This window comes from Danio rerio, chromosome 24 (genome assembly GCF_052040795.2).
Source record: "Danio rerio strain M-AB ecotype USA chromosome 24, GRCz13ab, whole genome shotgun sequence".
NCBI lineage: Eukaryota > Metazoa > Chordata > Actinopteri > Cypriniformes > Danionidae > Danio > Danio rerio.
The window spans coordinates 6160001-6176688 of NC_141044.1; the positions used below are offsets into that span (position 1 = coordinate 6160001).

General features: G+C 36.0%; 3 protein-coding genes across 3 annotated transcripts in view; all 3 read right to left on the reverse strand.

The window, feature by feature from the left end:
• ftr61 (finTRIM family, member 61) overlaps nt 1-2316 on the reverse strand; it is a 5619-nt gene extending 3303 nt beyond the window's left edge. The window contains exons 1-3 of the mRNA XM_087309087.1: nt 1378-2316; nt 1149-1244; nt 811-1044 (exon numbers count right to left, since the gene is read on the reverse strand). Coding sequence (XP_087165213.1) covers nt 811-1044; nt 1149-1244; nt 1378-1956 — 909 coding nt within the window. The 5' untranslated portion in view covers nt 1957-2316. The remainder of the gene's footprint in view (nt 1-810; nt 1045-1148; nt 1245-1377) is intronic.
• A 604-nt stretch (nt 2317-2920) lies between these two features.
• Nucleotides 2921-8542, reverse strand: LOC147837939 (E3 ubiquitin/ISG15 ligase TRIM25). The gene is made up of 6 exons (XM_087309088.1): nt 7852-8542; nt 6246-6341; nt 5908-6141; nt 4793-4952; nt 4598-4654; nt 2921-4148 (listed from the first exon to the last, which is right to left on the reverse strand). The coding sequence occupies exons 1-6, from the start codon at nt 8422-8424 to the stop codon at nt 3622-3624; spliced, it is 1647 nt and encodes a 548-aa protein (XP_087165214.1). The 5' UTR covers nt 8425-8542; the 3' UTR covers nt 2921-3621.
• Nucleotides 8543-10597: 2055 nt separating this feature from the next.
• The window catches only part of apbb1ip (amyloid beta precursor protein binding family B member 1 interacting protein), a 40458-nt gene continuing 34367 nt past the window's right edge, over nt 10598-16688 (reverse strand). The window contains 5 exon segments of the mRNA NM_200634.2: nt 10598-11163; nt 11251-12326; nt 14526-14572; nt 14665-14788; nt 16367-16465. Of these exon segments, the coding sequence (NP_956928.2) occupies nt 11757-12326; nt 14526-14572; nt 14665-14788; nt 16367-16465 (840 nt within the window). The 3' untranslated portion in view covers nt 10598-11163; nt 11251-11756.

The window sequence follows — 16688 nt, forward strand, 5'->3', positions numbered from 1 at the left end:
AGTTATATTTTATTTCCTTTTTTGTTATTTTCTTCTATGCATGTTGAATACAGGACTGCTCTTGTCTTCACTATTACTTTGGTCTTCTTTGACCTTTATCTATCTGTGGTGGATTTAACATTGGCTGAATGCACAACACTCAACACTCCTTGCAGATTAGTGATTAGAATTGTAACACCATTAATAATATAGTTAGATCTTGATTTGTTTTCCTTACATTTTACAAAACCAAAGCAACGTTTAAACATTAAATGTTTTGTAAAATGAGCTGCAGATCAATGAAGATGTTCTAATCAGGAATGGTATTATAATTCATATATTGAGTAACCATAAGGGGAGTCAGATTAATATTTTTAATGCAAATAATTATGACATTGTTATATATCAGCATTTTCTTAGAAAAACTGTAATCACCTCAAATAAACAACTAAGTAATTAATTATTTTTGCATTCAGAAGAGGCGAACAGGCAACACAAAGATGGCTTTTCAAATGTTTTAATTTTCTCACTTGGAAAATATTTAAAATGATCTTGAAAGAGATTCTCCTCCAAAAATCAATGTGCTTGTTTGTCATAACCTTATCTTTGCATGTCTTCTGTACTTTTATTAATCAGTGAAGTGGAGTATGTTTACTAAACATTTTGCTTGTGTTCATCTTAAATTAGCATTTTATTTGTCATATTTGCATAAAAATGTATGCATTCATTAACTGCTTTGAGAAGATGATTAAGTGAAAAAGAAAATCCTCTCTTAGTTTTAGCTTTGCTAGGTTACTTAAAATCATATATCTAAAGTTAATGATCTGTTACCTGCAGGAACTGTATATGATCATGAGTGTGTAAAAACTGCTCCAGCTCAGTGTTTCTCCTCTTCAGATCATCAATCTCCTTCTCCAGTGTCTTCATGAGGTCTTCAGCTCGACTCACTGCAGTCTTTTCCTGATCTCTGATCAGCTGTGTGATCTCAGAGCGGCGTCTCTCAATGGAGTGGATGAGTTGAGTAAAGATTCTCTCAGTGTCCTCCACTGCTGCATGTGCAGAGCGCTGTTAAACACATCACAGTCAGCTCATACTGCTGCTCACACACTCAACATGAGTCTCAAACTCTTCCTCTGTCTGTCAGCTGATGTTCTTCATCTCAAACTCACCTTATGAGAGTCCACAGCCTGTCTCAGATCCTGAAGCTTCTTCTCTCGCTCCTGGATTCTGTCTTTGTATTGTCTTTGTGTCTCTTTCAGAATATTCTGTTGATAAATGTACAACCTGATAAGAGTTTCTACGTTCAAAGAGGCAAAATAACACATCTACAATTTGAGAAGATTGGTGAAACTCCTGCTTACAGCTTTAATCTTGTATTTAATCTGTGTAAACTCATACCTGTTTCTCTGTCCTCTCAGCTGCAGCCGTAACAGTGTCATGGTTTTTGTGTTCATCCATCGTACACAGATAACACACACACTGCTGGTCAGTCCTACAGTAGATTTTCAGCAGTTCTTCATGTTTTGTGCAGATCATCTCTTGTAGTCGTCCAGTGGCGTCAGTCAGTTTGTGTTTCTTGCTTCTGAATAATGTCTGATGTTGCTGCAGGTGATGTTGACAGTAAGAGTTCAGACACACTAGACAGGACTTGACAGCTTTGAGTTTTCTTCCAGTACAGACGTCACACTCCACATCTCCAGATCCAGCATAACAGTCTGCAGTTTGGAGTCTTGTTGTCTTCAGTTTCTCCAGCATTTCAGTCAGAATCACATTTTTACCTAAAGCAGGTCTTGGAGTGAAGGTCTGTCTGCACTGAGGACAGCTGTAAACTCTCTTCTGATCCTCCAGATTCCAGCAGTCTGTAATGCAGCTCATACAGAAACTGTGTCCACAAGAAATGGTCACTGGATCCTTCAGTAGATCCAGACAGATTGAACAGCTGAACTCCTGATCCCATGAGACACTTGATTCTGCCATTATAACACAAGATCTCTGAGAGATACGCACAAGTTAATCTTAACAGCTCTTCAGTTTCAGTTTAGGCGAAAGAGAAAGAGTTTCCTGGTTCTGCATTTGTCAGACGTGTGCAAAACAGGCATGTCTGTGTTTATGGCTGTGACTGCCCAGATTCGAGTGTTCAAGATCACATTAGTTGAAGGTAAAATGGAGAAAGTTGGATGATAAAAATGTAAAGTCATTATTTACTCTCTTTGATTATGCTCAATACCTATTCTTTTTTTGAGAGGTGATTGGTGTGTGTGTGTGTGTGTGTGTGTGTGTGTGTGTATGTGTGTGTGTCTTTAAAGAACTAAATTGTCCTAGTGTTTTGTGTATCACCATTGCAAAAATGAATAATAATAATAATAATAATAATAATAATAATAATAATAATAATACAAAAAACCCATATAGTCTATAATATTTTAAAGGTTGAGAGACTTCTGTCTGTGTAGGATTTAAACTATGGCTGCAGGTTAAAGCTGGGTCTTGTTGGTCATCAAATGATTTAAACTGGTGTTGTAGATGATTTTGTTTCCCTCTTGCATTACATTATTATAAATGTGAGACATTATTCTTTGTCTAGGCTGTAATTAACTTTACACAATGTTTAATAATAAAAAATCTGTTTTTCCAAAGCTGAAAAATTAATATGAGGAAGAGTAAAAATAAAATATCTTGATCAAGTTTCTCTTCATTTTCAATTCATTATACTTTAGCTAATGTGCTAACTCATTTACTCAGATGTTTTACAACTGAAAACTGTTGCTTCATTTCAATAAAACATTTTAAACATTGTAGTTTATTTTTAATTTCATTTAACTTAAGCAAAAAGCTTTTCATTTACACTATTAATTATATTATTATTATTTCATTATATTGTTTATTTAATCATTTGAACATCAACATAGTTTTATCATTATCATTACAAATAAGCCAGAAATAAATTTCAGAACGTCTAGAGTCATCTTTATTGATCAAGTGTTTACTGAATCAGCTGTTAGCAAAAGCCAAAGACTGTAGTGAATATAATGAATATACATTGACCATGATTTACTCAAAGAAATCTGATAAAATTGAATTCATTGTAACAACAGTTACACCAGCTACAATCAATCAATCAATCAATCAATCAATCAATCAATCAATCAATCAATCAATCAATACAATTTCAAGACTATATTTAAGGATCACAGTGGATCTCCAAACTTGTCAGTTTTTAACCATTTAAGATAAACATTTATATAATCACATTTGCTTTGCTTAATTTAATAAGAACAGGTCACAGTAATTATTGCGTTTCATTTTTAAAGCTGTTGTGCTGAATGACATTGGAACATTATTTCACACATTTTTGACAATTTAACACACAATACAGATAAACTAGACATCTTGTCTTTGAGGCACATGTTACTGTACATGTATAATTGTGCCTTTACTGATTGCTGCAACTGATAAACTGATTTAGTGTTTTCTAAAGAGACGTATAATTACAATAAATAATAGACAATGTGATGTGCTATTTCAGTGACTGAGATTCATTAAAAGATTTAACCATATTACTGATCAAAAACATTACAATCTAATAATATCTGATAACTGAGAATAAGCTGTGATGCATGTCATTGAATCAAATTACGTCATCTATACTGTTAGATCACACAATTTTGCTGTTGAGTTTGCACCTATTGCAAACCCAAGATAGAGCAGTTGAGTGAATGTGGTCTGGACTCTGTGGATGAGGCTCATTGTGTCAGAGACGCTGTAGAAGGACAGAGTTCCTGCACTGTGATCCACATACACTCCTATTCTACTGCTGGACAACACTGGGAAAACAGTACATTTACTATTGTGATAATAACTGCATCTGGAGGAAGAGCAGATCAACATCCATGAATGATCATTAAATCCAAACAAACACTCATTGCTGCTTCCCTTCCTGATGATGCTCTTATATGCCACTGCTATATTCACCTCTCCACTCCACTCAATCTCACAGTAAGAGCGTCCACACACACTCTCTCTACACAACACCTGCCATCGATAATCGAATCTGTCAGGATGATCAGGATACCGCTGGACTGTGTTTGTGTGAGAAACCAGTGTGTTCCTCTCAGACAGAAGGAAGTTTTCATTCACTGTGTTTGAATCCAGAGAGAGCTGATAAAAATCTGATGAAGAGAAAATACACAAGTCTTTAATGACAATAGTTTAAGTGAGAACCTGATCATTTCCCAATAAGATATTAATAGCTGAAAGCTTGATCATCTGAGCCAATATTTAAGAAAACATAAGCAATCACACTAAATTAAGTTAAATAAAGTTTTTTTTTTCATTCACAGAGACAAGACAAGAAAACATATTTGTTTTCAATTATTGTTCTAATAACTCATTTCTTTTGTCTTTGCCATGATGATGGTACATCATATTTTACAAGTTATTTTGAAAGATACTACAGTAGTATTGAGATTAAAGTGCAATTAGGCAAGTCATTGGGTAAAAGTGGTGCGTGCGTGCGTGCGTGCGTGCGTGCGTGCGTGCGTGCATGTGTGTGTGTGTGTGTGTGTGTGTGTGAGAGAGAGAGAGAGAGAGAGAGAGAGAGAGAGAGAGAGAGACTTACACTGTAGAAATTCCTGTCTGGTTTCAGGGTCTTTGTCAAATATTTCAGCGCACTTTACTAAAGAAATAAATATATATTATTATTTGAATAATTTCAGTCTACAAAAGAATAAAATAAACAAATAAGTGAATAAATAAATCAATACAGTTTTTATTCTATGACAGTAAGTAAACCTCATTGCAATTTGTTATTTACCTCTTATATAGATCTTTTCAGTCTTTTGTTTGCAGAAATCCTCCAGTTTGTCCTTCAGTGCAGAAACAGATTTCCCCACATGATCAAGAGAGAGGAGAGAGCTGATAGTGATGCTGGAAACATCTGCAGATCCAGGAGAGACTGAGAAAGACTGGAAACTCTACAGGAGGAAAATACACAACAAATACACAGAAGAGTTCAGCAGAGTTTAAGAAGATGAATAAATAAATAAATATTATTTTTACTTTACTCAAGTGTAATTAAAACTTACTACTTGATGATATTTTTAAGAAATGTTTTGTTTTCATTTTATTTAAATGTATTATTAATAATATTATCTTATATGTTTTGATATTTTTATGATCTTATAGTTATATTTTACTTCTCTTGTTATTTTCTTTAGTTTTATGCATGTTAAATACAGGATTGCTTTTGTCTTCGCTTCATTTCCTTTGGTCTGTTTTGATAAAGTCTTTAGCTGCCTGTGGATTTAATATTGACTGAATGCACAACACTCAACACTCTTTGCAGATCAGTGATTAGAGGACTGTAATACCATTTTTAATATAGTTCATGCAATTACATTTGACAAACCTAAAGCAGAATTCAAATATACAGTGTTTTCTAAATGTAATTGTAGATCAATCAATGTTCTTATCAGCAGTGGTGTTGTAATATATTGAGAAACCATTAGGGGTGCTGGTTTATTATTTGAATGCAAATAAATACATGATAGACAAAAAGTTACATATCAGTATTTGCTGATAAAAACCTTAATCACCCCAAATAAACAACTGAATGATCAATAATATTTTGCATGAATGACTTTTAAAATCTGTTTTAATTTTCTCACTTTTTTTAATCACTAAATGAACATGATGCTTGTTTTGTGTCTGTGTGCGGTGAAGTGGTGAATGTTTTCTAAATATTTGTTTGATTTATCTGAATTGAGCCACATTTTATTTGTCATCTTTTCATTAAAACTTTTTATTAACTTTGGTTCGAGACGATGATTACATCTTAATAAGAATATCCTCTTATTTTTTGTCTAGCTTTGCTAGGTTACTCAAATGAGGAAAGAGATCATGTCTTTATAGATGTAAATGATCTGTTACCTGCAGGAACTGTATGTGATCTTGAGTGTGTAAAAACTGCTCCAGCTCAGTGTTTCTCCTCTTCAGATAATCAATCTCCTTCTCCAGTGTCTTCATGAGATCTTCAGCTCGACTCACTGCAGTCTTTTCCTGATCTCTGATCAGCTGTGTGATCTCAGAGCGGCGTCTCTCAATGGAGTGGATGAGTTGAGTAAAGATTCTCTCAGTGTCCTCCACTGCTGCCTGTGCAGAGCGCTGTTAAACACATCACAGTCAGCTCATACTGCTGCTCACACACTCAACATGAGTCTCAAACTCTTCCTCTGTCTGTCAGCTGATGTTCTTCATCTCAAACTCACCTTATGAGAGTCCACAGCCTGTCTCAGATCCTGAAGCTTCTTCACTCGCTCCTGGATTCTGTCTTCATATTGTCTTTGTGTCTCTTTCAGAATATTCTGTTGATAAATGTACAACCTGACATGAGTTTCTACATTCACTGAGGCAAAATAACACATCTACAATGTGGGAAAGTTGGTGATTTTAATCTTTCACAGAGTTTGTTTATATATTTATAGCAACACTGTATTACTGGAATGGTGATATTGCCATAGAACTCTCATCCAAAGTTCACTATTGATAAGAGAACCTAAATGACCACATGGAAATGCAAATGTTCAGTTATGATTATTGCTGGCAACAGGAAGGGCAGCTTTTACAAGTCATTAAAATCTCCACCTTTGCCAGCTTTGCTGCACATTACCCTCTGTTCACTGTTTTGCAAGGCCAGTGGGTGGCAGTAACTCTGCTGAGAGAATCTCCTGCTTACAGCTTTAAGGCCCTATCTTACACCCGGCGCAATGTGGCGCAAGGCGCGGCGCAATAGTCTTTTGGTAGTTTCAGCTTGGCGCAAGAGTCGTTTTGAGGTGTTGCGCTACGCTGTTTAAATAGCAAATGCATTAGCGCTCATTTGTGCGCCCATAGGTGTTCTGGTCTAAAAAGGAAGGTGTTCTGAGGCGGACCGCTGGCGCGTTGCTATTTTGAGAAACTATAATAGATTTTTCATTAGACCAAAACTAACCCAGTGTACACTCCAGCACAGAGTTGCGCCTCGCTTACACACTGCTTAATACGCACAAGAGAGCAATAGGCAAATATCTTTACATATGAAAAAATTTTAATATTAAGGATATATAGAGGATATAATAAGAATAGATATAGGATATAAATATAAAGGGTTAAAATATTACAAAACATATTATTTTCTAGCCTACATAAAAATGAAAAATCCCTGCTTTTATGTCTTCTTCATCTCGGGAGGCTTTTTCACCTCATTCATAACAATTTGCTTTTGTATAATGTTATTATTATTAGCAGTATTATTTATTATATCCATATTTATATTTGTTTTATTAAAAACAAGCTTAGATTTGCCCACCTGTCAGGTTTTAGACCATATGGGGCACAGCATGTGTTTTAGGATATAACTCTGTTTTGATAAAGTCTTTAGCTGCCTGTGGATTTAATATTGACTAAATGCACAACACTCAACACTCTTTGCAGATCAGTGATTAGAGGACTGTAATACCATTTTTAATATAGTTCATGCAATTACATTTGACAAAAAACTGTTAACTGTTTGCTTGTGAAATGCTCATTTTTCCACTTAGACTTACTTTGCGTCCTGTAAATAGCGAATGCGCTCTTGGCGCGACGCAGCTGACTCTTAAAGGGAATGGGAGATGAGAATCTAATTGGTTTATTCTCAAAACACACCTATAGCTCATTAAGAAAATAAACTCAACCCTTTTAGACCATGCGCCACGGCGCAAGGCAGATTTCCCGTCCTTAAATTAGCAAAAACGCGTCCTGACACGACCTGAAAGCGTTTGCGCCCTACGTTTTGCACTCGCATGGACCGTCAAAATAGAGCCCTTAATCTTGTATTTAATCTGGGTAAAGTCATACCTGTTTCTCTGCCCTCTCAGCTGCAGCCGTCACAGTCTCGTGGTTTTTGTGTTCATCCATCACACACAGATAACACACACACTGCTGGTCAGTCCTACAGTAGATTTTCAGCAGTTCTTCATGTTTTGTGCAGATCATCTCTTGTAGTCGTCCAGTGGCGTCAGTCAGTTTGTGTTTCTTGCTTCTGAAAAATGTCTGATGTTGCTGCAGGTGATGTTGACAGTAAGAGTTCAGACACACTAGACAGGACTTGACAGCTTTGAGTTTTCTTCCAGTACAGACGTCACACTCCACATCTCCAGATCCAGCATAACAGTCTGCAGTTTGGAGTCTTGTTGTCTTCAGTTTCTCCAGCATTTCAGTCAGAATCACATTCTTATTTAAAGCAGGTCTTGGAGTGAAGGTCTGTCTGCACTGAGGACAGCTGTAAACTCTCTTCTGATCCTCCAGATTCCAGCAGTCTGTAATGCAGCTCATACAGAACCTGTGTCCACAGGAAAGGATCACTGGATCCTTTAGTAGATCCAGACAGATTGAACAGCTGAACTCCTGATCTTGATTTGCTTCTGCCATTATACCACAAGGTCTCAGAGGTCTGTCCAAATCTCAGCCGCACTTCAGTTTCAGTCTTCCAGAAAGAGAAAGAGCTTTCTGGATCTGTATTTTTGAGTTGTGCAAAACAAGCAAGTCTGGTTTATGGTTGGGACTTTGTCCTTTTATATGTTGAAGATCATAAAATAAAAATTCTGAAAATGATTACAAAGATATTGCTGCAAGTTATATGTCAGATTTATACAGAGTTTAACAGCAACATTCTGAATATGTAAAGGATAAAGCACATCCAGGTGGTTGTTATTGCAGAATAAAGCCAGGCTTATTGCAGCCCGACGTGAGGAAATGTAATACAAAAGCAATGAAAAAACAAATGAAACATACAAGGAAAGGACGAGGGGCACCGCAAAGCAGAGGCTGTCAAATATTAACATTATCCAGTACATTGGTTCTTCCTGGTGCAGACCTGAAAAGTTTAGGATAGGTAGAACTTTGGCAGGTCTTTTTTTATGGTCAGATATTCAAAGTTCTCAGTAATTGGGGAAGTTTTATTGCCTTTGTCTTTCCCTTAGGTGTTCTCTCCAGCCATTTTTGAAGAAGATGACATGGTACACTTGCCTTTTCTTCCCTTTGTCTGGCAGGTGCACTTTACATGTAATGGGTCCCATCATTGTAAGGATGGTGTAGGACCTCTGATCCTCTGCATACAGCTTGTTAAATACAACGACAGTAGCAGTTGCATTTTCTGCATGAGTTGGTATTTTCTATGTTGAGAATGCTGATCGTACCATAGTTTTAAATCATTCAGGGCACGTCTTCATGTTCTTGTGGGCCTATTTTTTTTTGTATAACTTCAGGTGGCATGTCATCTGTAGCACATACTGATGCAATTTGCATTTCTGTGTGGAGTTTGCATGTTCTTACCATGTTTGCATGGGTTTCCCTCACAGTCCAAAGATATGCACTATAGGTTCATTGGATTAACTAAATAGAGTGCTTGTGTGAATGAGTGTTTATGGGTGTTTCCCAGTACTGGGTTACGGCTGGAAGGGCATCTGCTGTGTAAAACATGCTGGTTCATTCTGCTGTGGCGACCCCTGATATCAATGAACAGAATGAATGAACAGAAGGTTTCACCAGAAATGTTTGTTTTTTATTTGGACAGAATACATCTTTCTGGAGTGATGTTTGGAGGAAAATACATTCTCATGGAAAAATGTAAAAATAGAGCCTTTTTTCCTTCTTAGAGGTGAATGATTTGGGATATCTTTAAATATTGGATGTCCATTCAGTACAGTACAGTACAGTTTTGTACTTTTTAATGTATAAAAATGTTACATATATAAATGAAGAGTACCAATATGGATCTAAAGGTACTGTTTAAGTAAAAAAGTGTACCTTTTGTAAGGGTACCATTCATGTGACAGCTTTTGTACCTTCATTTTTTACAAGAACAAACCCAAACTATTAAAGGATCTTTTAAACATTTCCTTTCCCATACGAGTCTTTATACATTAATGATTTCATAACTTTGATTGTAATTATATATAATTACAAATACATTGTAACTAAATTGTAGAAAAAATACATTTATTTTACTGTAAAATTACAATATTAGTATTTACATTTTAATTATTTTACTTTATAAAGAGCACCTGTCATGCAAAAATCACTATTATAAGGGGTTTAAACAGTTGTGTGGCAGCAGTGTGTGAATATAACCAGCCTCTAATAGTTCAAATTAATTAATTCTATTTTTAATAATCACACTTGATAAAGACAGTCTGCAGAAACACTTTGACTGACATTCTAACTTTGTACATGTCATCTGATGGGGAAAGCCCCGCCCATTGGTGATGATCAAACTGAGCAATCGGTATTTGTAGCTCCGCCTTCTTTTGAAAAGAAAAGTAAAGCTCATTTAAATTTAAAGCAACAGTCACCATAACAGCACAATTTGCATCAAAACCTATAAAGGGCAGTTCAAAGTGGTGTAAAACATTATTTGTAGCGCATTTTGAGCTGAAATTTCACATATACACTCTAGGCACATCAGAGACTCATTTTACCTTTTGTAAAAAGAGGCATAATAGTTCCCTTTTAAGTCGTCATTGCATGAAGGAATTCTGTTCCCATGCTCAGGTCTCCAGTTCTATGAATCAAGAAAAGTATCGAATAAACAAACCACTGTTTGTCACCAAAAAAGCAACCTTGATTTTAATAGTAATACATATATTTTGGTACAATATAAGTATATTACACCTCATTTACATCTCTCTTTAACATCACCCAGTTATGGTCGGATTGACAAAAATGCATTGATTGATTGACAGTAAGCCATTTTGAGTCACTGTTTTTTTTAACTACTGTAGTTGTGCATAAATGAAGGGCTCACCTCTTTTGCCTTTGAAACTGCAATATTAAATAGCAGTCACTAAGCCGAATCGCAAAATTATTAATTTTTTATCTCAATATACACTCACCGGCCACTTTAATAGGTACACCTTACTAGTACCGGGTTGGACCCCTTTTTGCCGTCAGATCTGCCTTCATCCTTTGTGGCATAGATTCAACCAGGTACAGGAAATATTTCTCAGAGATTTTGGTCTATATTGGAGAGGGGTCTGGATGCAGACCAGGTACAGTGCAATCTGAGCTGCATCCGATGCTTTTTAATGGGCTCACCTAACCCCACCCCTAACTCTACCCCTCACAGTGACGTTACTCACTCCATTGAGTGCATTGTGTCTGACATTGCATCGCTGAGTGATGGAATCTCAGCTTGCATCATAAAGGCTGCATCCGGATACTATTGCATGATAGTATCACAGTTGCTGCAGATTTGTCGGCTGCACATCCATGATGCCAATCTCCCGTTCCAACACATTCCTAAGGTGCTCTTTAGGATTGAGATCTGGTGACTGTGGAGGCCATTTGAGTACAGTGAACTCATTGTCATGCTCAAGAAACCAGTAGTTTCTGAAATACTCAGACCAGCCTGTCTGGCACCAACAATCATGCCACGTTCAAAGTCACTTAAATCCCCTTTTTTCCCCATTCTGATGCTCGGTTTGAACTGCAGCAGATCGTCTTGATCGTGTCTACATGCCTTAATGCATTGAGTTGCTGCCATGTGATTGGCTGATTAGAAATTTGCGTTAACGAGCAGTTGGATAGGCATACCTAATAAAGTGGCCGGTAAGTATATAACACAGACCTTAATATGATTAGTTGCATGAGTATTTACATATACATGTTTTAGGTGGTGTAACGCAGACATTTTAAACAAAAGAATTAAAGCGGTGTGTTCTAATGTCACACCAAAACAATGGTCCATTCCATAACCCTCAGGTTCATGGTTGAGTGCGCTTTTTCTGCATGGCATTCATGAGTTCTGACATGAAGTCGCCACCTGAGGGCGCTGCTAGTTGAGGTGTAGTCCTCTTAGGTGGAGGTGGAGCCACTTTTCTGACACTGCCGGCTGGATTGTTGACGGCTGGTGCTGGAGCTGGTGGTGGAGGCGGGGGTGGAGGTGGCGGAGGTGCTCCGCCTGCAGATGTAAAAGCAGGAGGAGGTGGTGGAAGGGAGGCGACGGGGTCTGGTGGTGGTGGTGGAAGTGATTCTCCACCATGAGACACAAAACTAGGTGGTGGAGGAGGCAGAAAGTCAGGGGGCAGATCGGCAATTTCTGGAGGAGGTGGTGGAGGAGGAAGATCATCCATTGGTGGAGGAGGAAAGGAGGATTGTGGGAATTTAGGTGGAGGAGGAAACTTGTTGACTTTGGTTGAGCTGACTGGAACAGGAGGCGCTGGTGGTGCTGGTGGTGCGGGCGGAGGAGGAGGAAACATGGGGTCGGGTGGTGGAGGAGGCAGGAAATCCATTGAAGGTGGAGGTGGTGGTAATGATGACTGGTTGGATGGAACCTTTAAAAACAAACCCAAAAGTATCATTCAGGTGCATTCATAAGAAGTTAAAACAGCTCTCAAACTATATTATGATAAATAAATAAGTGTGCTGATAAATAAGTGTCTGATTATGTACTCACTTGTTCCAAACTTGGCTGAGTTTCTTTTTTTAAAAGTTAAAATTCTGAAGAATGCTGAAAACAAGTAGCCATTGGCATTCTTCTGTGAATGTCAGTGGCTACCATTTTTCTAAATATCTTCTTTTGTGTTCAACAGAAAATAAGGTATTAAAACAAGTGAAGGGCGGATAAATGTTCATTTTGCACTCAAAAAAGATGTTTTGCAGATTGTTTAAACTACTTGTTTAAGATGAGCTTTAAACAACACAATTCTGGATTTTTTTGGAGGGGGAAACCTAATTTTTTTATGCTCACTCCACTTCAATTTATGTTAACTTAATCGATTTATGTTGGGACAACATGAATAAATTGTGTGGAACTCTTTACTGTTTGCTGTTGTACACTGTTTATCTCTTTTACTGTTTACAGTTACTAATATATGTATACTTGTGCACATTAAATTTAGTAAAAATTGTAGAGAATAAATTACCAATATTACTTGGTTCTTTAAAGACCAGGAATATTATTCCCCACCCATCCGCCACATTTGCTAATAAACCATTTTAGTTTTTAGTATCTAAATATATATAACCAATATCCTCCTGAAACCCTGCCCATTGACTTGTGTCCTCTATAGAGGACATTGTGTTTTCATGAATTTTCTTTGAATTTTTTTAACTACTCTGTCAAGTCCTGTTGTTCTGTTCAGTGGCCATTCTGGGTTTTCTAGTGATATGTCATTTGATTGGCTGGCATGCTAGGAACCACTTCTTACACTGCATCCAAAATGGTCGACATACAAACAAGCACATTTTATGGGAAGGAGAGAGGCATGTCAAATTTAACTATTTAAATGTTTTTTTTTTTTTTTAACTTTTATTATTACATGTATATTTGTTTATTAAAGTGTCAGGAACAATACATTTAGCTTTCAAAGCTGTTAACTTGTTTGTTTCAAAATATCCTTTTTTAAATGTCCACTATAGTGGACACCAGATCCATAATGTAATTATTGAGTGCATGTTGTAGGAGGCAGAACTGAAGCAGAGAGGATTCTTTATAAGATAGCTAAGAGAGACTTTGATTTAGAGTCTGACAATCAGAGAATTAGAGACAATTAGAGAACGACAATCAGTTTTAAATTACTTTTATGTTCAATTTGTTTTGGATTAACATCACTACAGTGGACATGCTGTAAAATACAAAAAATAAAAACAAGAATCTAAAAACTCTAAATTGTAAAAAAAAATTTAACCCAAAGGATGTAGAAAATCACAGAAAAAAATATTTCTTTGGGTCTCAGGAGGATATATCAAGGGCAAAAAAAAAAATATTGAATAATGTCTGTTTTCTAATTATCTTTTTGTAAAAAGTGTAGATGGTCTCAAAGACTCAAGTTAAGTTGAAATATATTTTCCTACATCTCAATAAGTGCAATACCACCTTTATTCCACAAGGTTGCAGTGTCTAATTTACAAAAATTTCATGGTTTTTCACTTGTAATCATACAGTAAATACCACTCCCTGTGATTATTACAAGCTCAAATATCTCAATTGCATGTGTCTTGCGATCTGTCAGGGACCAAAACATTGATTTTAAAAGATATTGGAAATGATTATTTTCAGAATGATATTTATCACGAATGATATGAGTAAAAGAGGGTGATGGTAAAATCATCTGCTCAGACTGAACTCCTCCATGTTACAAAAGGGACAGAAGCATACTTTGTTTCATTATTTTGTAATTATTAATATACACTCTCAGAAATAAAGCTACAAGAGATGCCATCGGGGCATTACCTTTTCAAAAGGGACACATCTGTACTGAGTCCAAATTGGTACATCAAGGGTATATATTTGTACCTAACAATTTCCAAAGGTGAGCATTTGTACTTTTTAGCTACTAATATGTACACTTGAGGTATTAATATAGACCATTTAGGTATCTCAGTGATGGGTTGCAGCTGGAAAGGCATCCACTGCGTAAAACATATGCTGGATAAGTTGGCGGTTCATTTTGCTGTGGCGACCCCTGATTAATAAGGGGACTAAGCCGAAAAGAAAATGAATTAAAAAATATTACATTAATGAGATGTACCTTGTTTTCCACTGGAGGCTGAGGAGCATGTCCGTTTGCAGCTTTGGCTGTAAGATAAACACACACTTTTATAAAATGTCCTAAAAGATATAACAAGATCCATACATGTTCATGATGGACTGAGCTGCTTTATTTGTACCTTTTGGTGTAGGAGAGGGTGTTGATGCAGTGGAGGAGGCCTGGATAGTGCGGTTAGCCCAGGATGCAGAGCCTGATGCTTTCCTCACAGCAGCCTTGTAGTTGTCATATAACTGCTTTCCATACTGTTAAACAAACCATGATTAAATAAGACTAATAAGAGAGAAGATAAAGCTAATTCTTTAAAGCTGTGTTTCCCAACCCTGTTCCCTGAGGCACACCAACATTACCCATTTTAGATGTCTAATAGGACACATTAACTTTAGGTTTTGGAGTCTCTTCTGATGCCTGATGAGTTGATTCAGATGTGTTTGATTAGGGAGAGGGTGAAAAAGTGTACTGTTGGTGTGCCTTCAGGAGCAGGGTTGTGAAACACTGCTTTAAAGGATAGTTCCCACAAAAAAGACATTTTACTCATAATTTCTTTACTCTTCCTCAAGTAATTCCAAATCTTGAGTTTATTATGTTGAACACGAAGATATTTTGAAGGAAACTATATATATATATATATATATATATATATATATATATATATATATATATATATATATATATATATATATATATATATATATGTTTTATTATAGGTTTTGATATAGGCTTTTAATATATGTGACATATAAAAAATTGTCCGTTTTCCTATATTATATGTACATAAGGACATGTGTACCTATGCACATGTATACATGTACACATATACTGTATGTACACATATATATGCATATATATACACTTATATATTAGTTAAATTATTCAAATCTATAGCTGGTAGACAACATAAATTAAAGAAATGTAATTATTTTAATTTACTTAAGAACAATCAAATAGAACAAGAACAAAAAAAAACAAACAAAAAAAAAACAGAAAAAAACATAGCTTCCATCTCCTATCACACTTATTTGCCATAGTTAAATTCCCTATTGTGCCAATTACATGATACCAATTTCAAGTGTTCACATGTACATACGTTTTTTGGATTTTTTTTTTTTCACGTACATCCTCATATAGGTTCTTTCCATGTGGGAACTGGTTCTGACCAACGAAAGCTCAGTAAATGATGACTGAATATTTAGTTTTAGGTGAACTGTCCCTTTAAATTGACAGACCTCAGCACCAACACAACACATTTGTTTATTCTAAAGCGCAGATCTGCCATTTTTGCGTAGTTTTGCTCTACATTTATCATATTTTCTTTATAAATGTTTACACTAATTTAATTGTTTTTTTTATTAAACAATTTCTTAATTATTATTATTAATTTGCTAATTTTTTTCCATCTTTATGGAGATATTCTCTGAGGTTATGTACTTATGTGTTATGTACTTCATTTCGTATTTATGTATTTATATATTTACTTGTTTTGTTAATTGAGTTATTGAACGAGGGGTTAGGGGATGGGTTTAACAATGGACAACATACCTCCATATGTATATAATTTTCCTAACTAAATTGGCCTTGGTGTATGATTGTGAATGAGTGTGTATGGATGTTTTCCAGTACTGGGTTGCAGCTGGAAGGGTATCTGCTGTGTAAAACATATGCTGGATAAGTTGGGGGTTCATTCCACTGTGGCGACCCCAGGTTAATAAAAGGACTAAGCCGAAGGAAAATGAATGAATGAATACAAGAGACCAATAAAAATATAATAAGAAAGTAAAAGGATTTCACAAAAAAGTGAGGTGTTTTGGTAGGTTTCTGCTCACCTTGGCAACACGTATCCCGGTAACCCACAGATTCATGGACCACTCGTCATCACAGCACATAAACTTGATGTACTGTGATTCTTTTTGAATCTGAGGATGCTGTAAACAGATCAGAGTAACCAAATCAACATAATGCAAACCTGCGTTCATTCCTGTGATTTCATTGAATAAACAGTAGATGGCAGTCTAAATTCACATTTTTCATAGCCAACAAGCTTTAAATACCCACTTTTGGATTATTTCTAAAGGGGTTTAAATTAACACTGTGCTTCTGTTTAGCTATTGCCTAAAATGCATTAGGTATGTGTGTCCTTTTTTACTG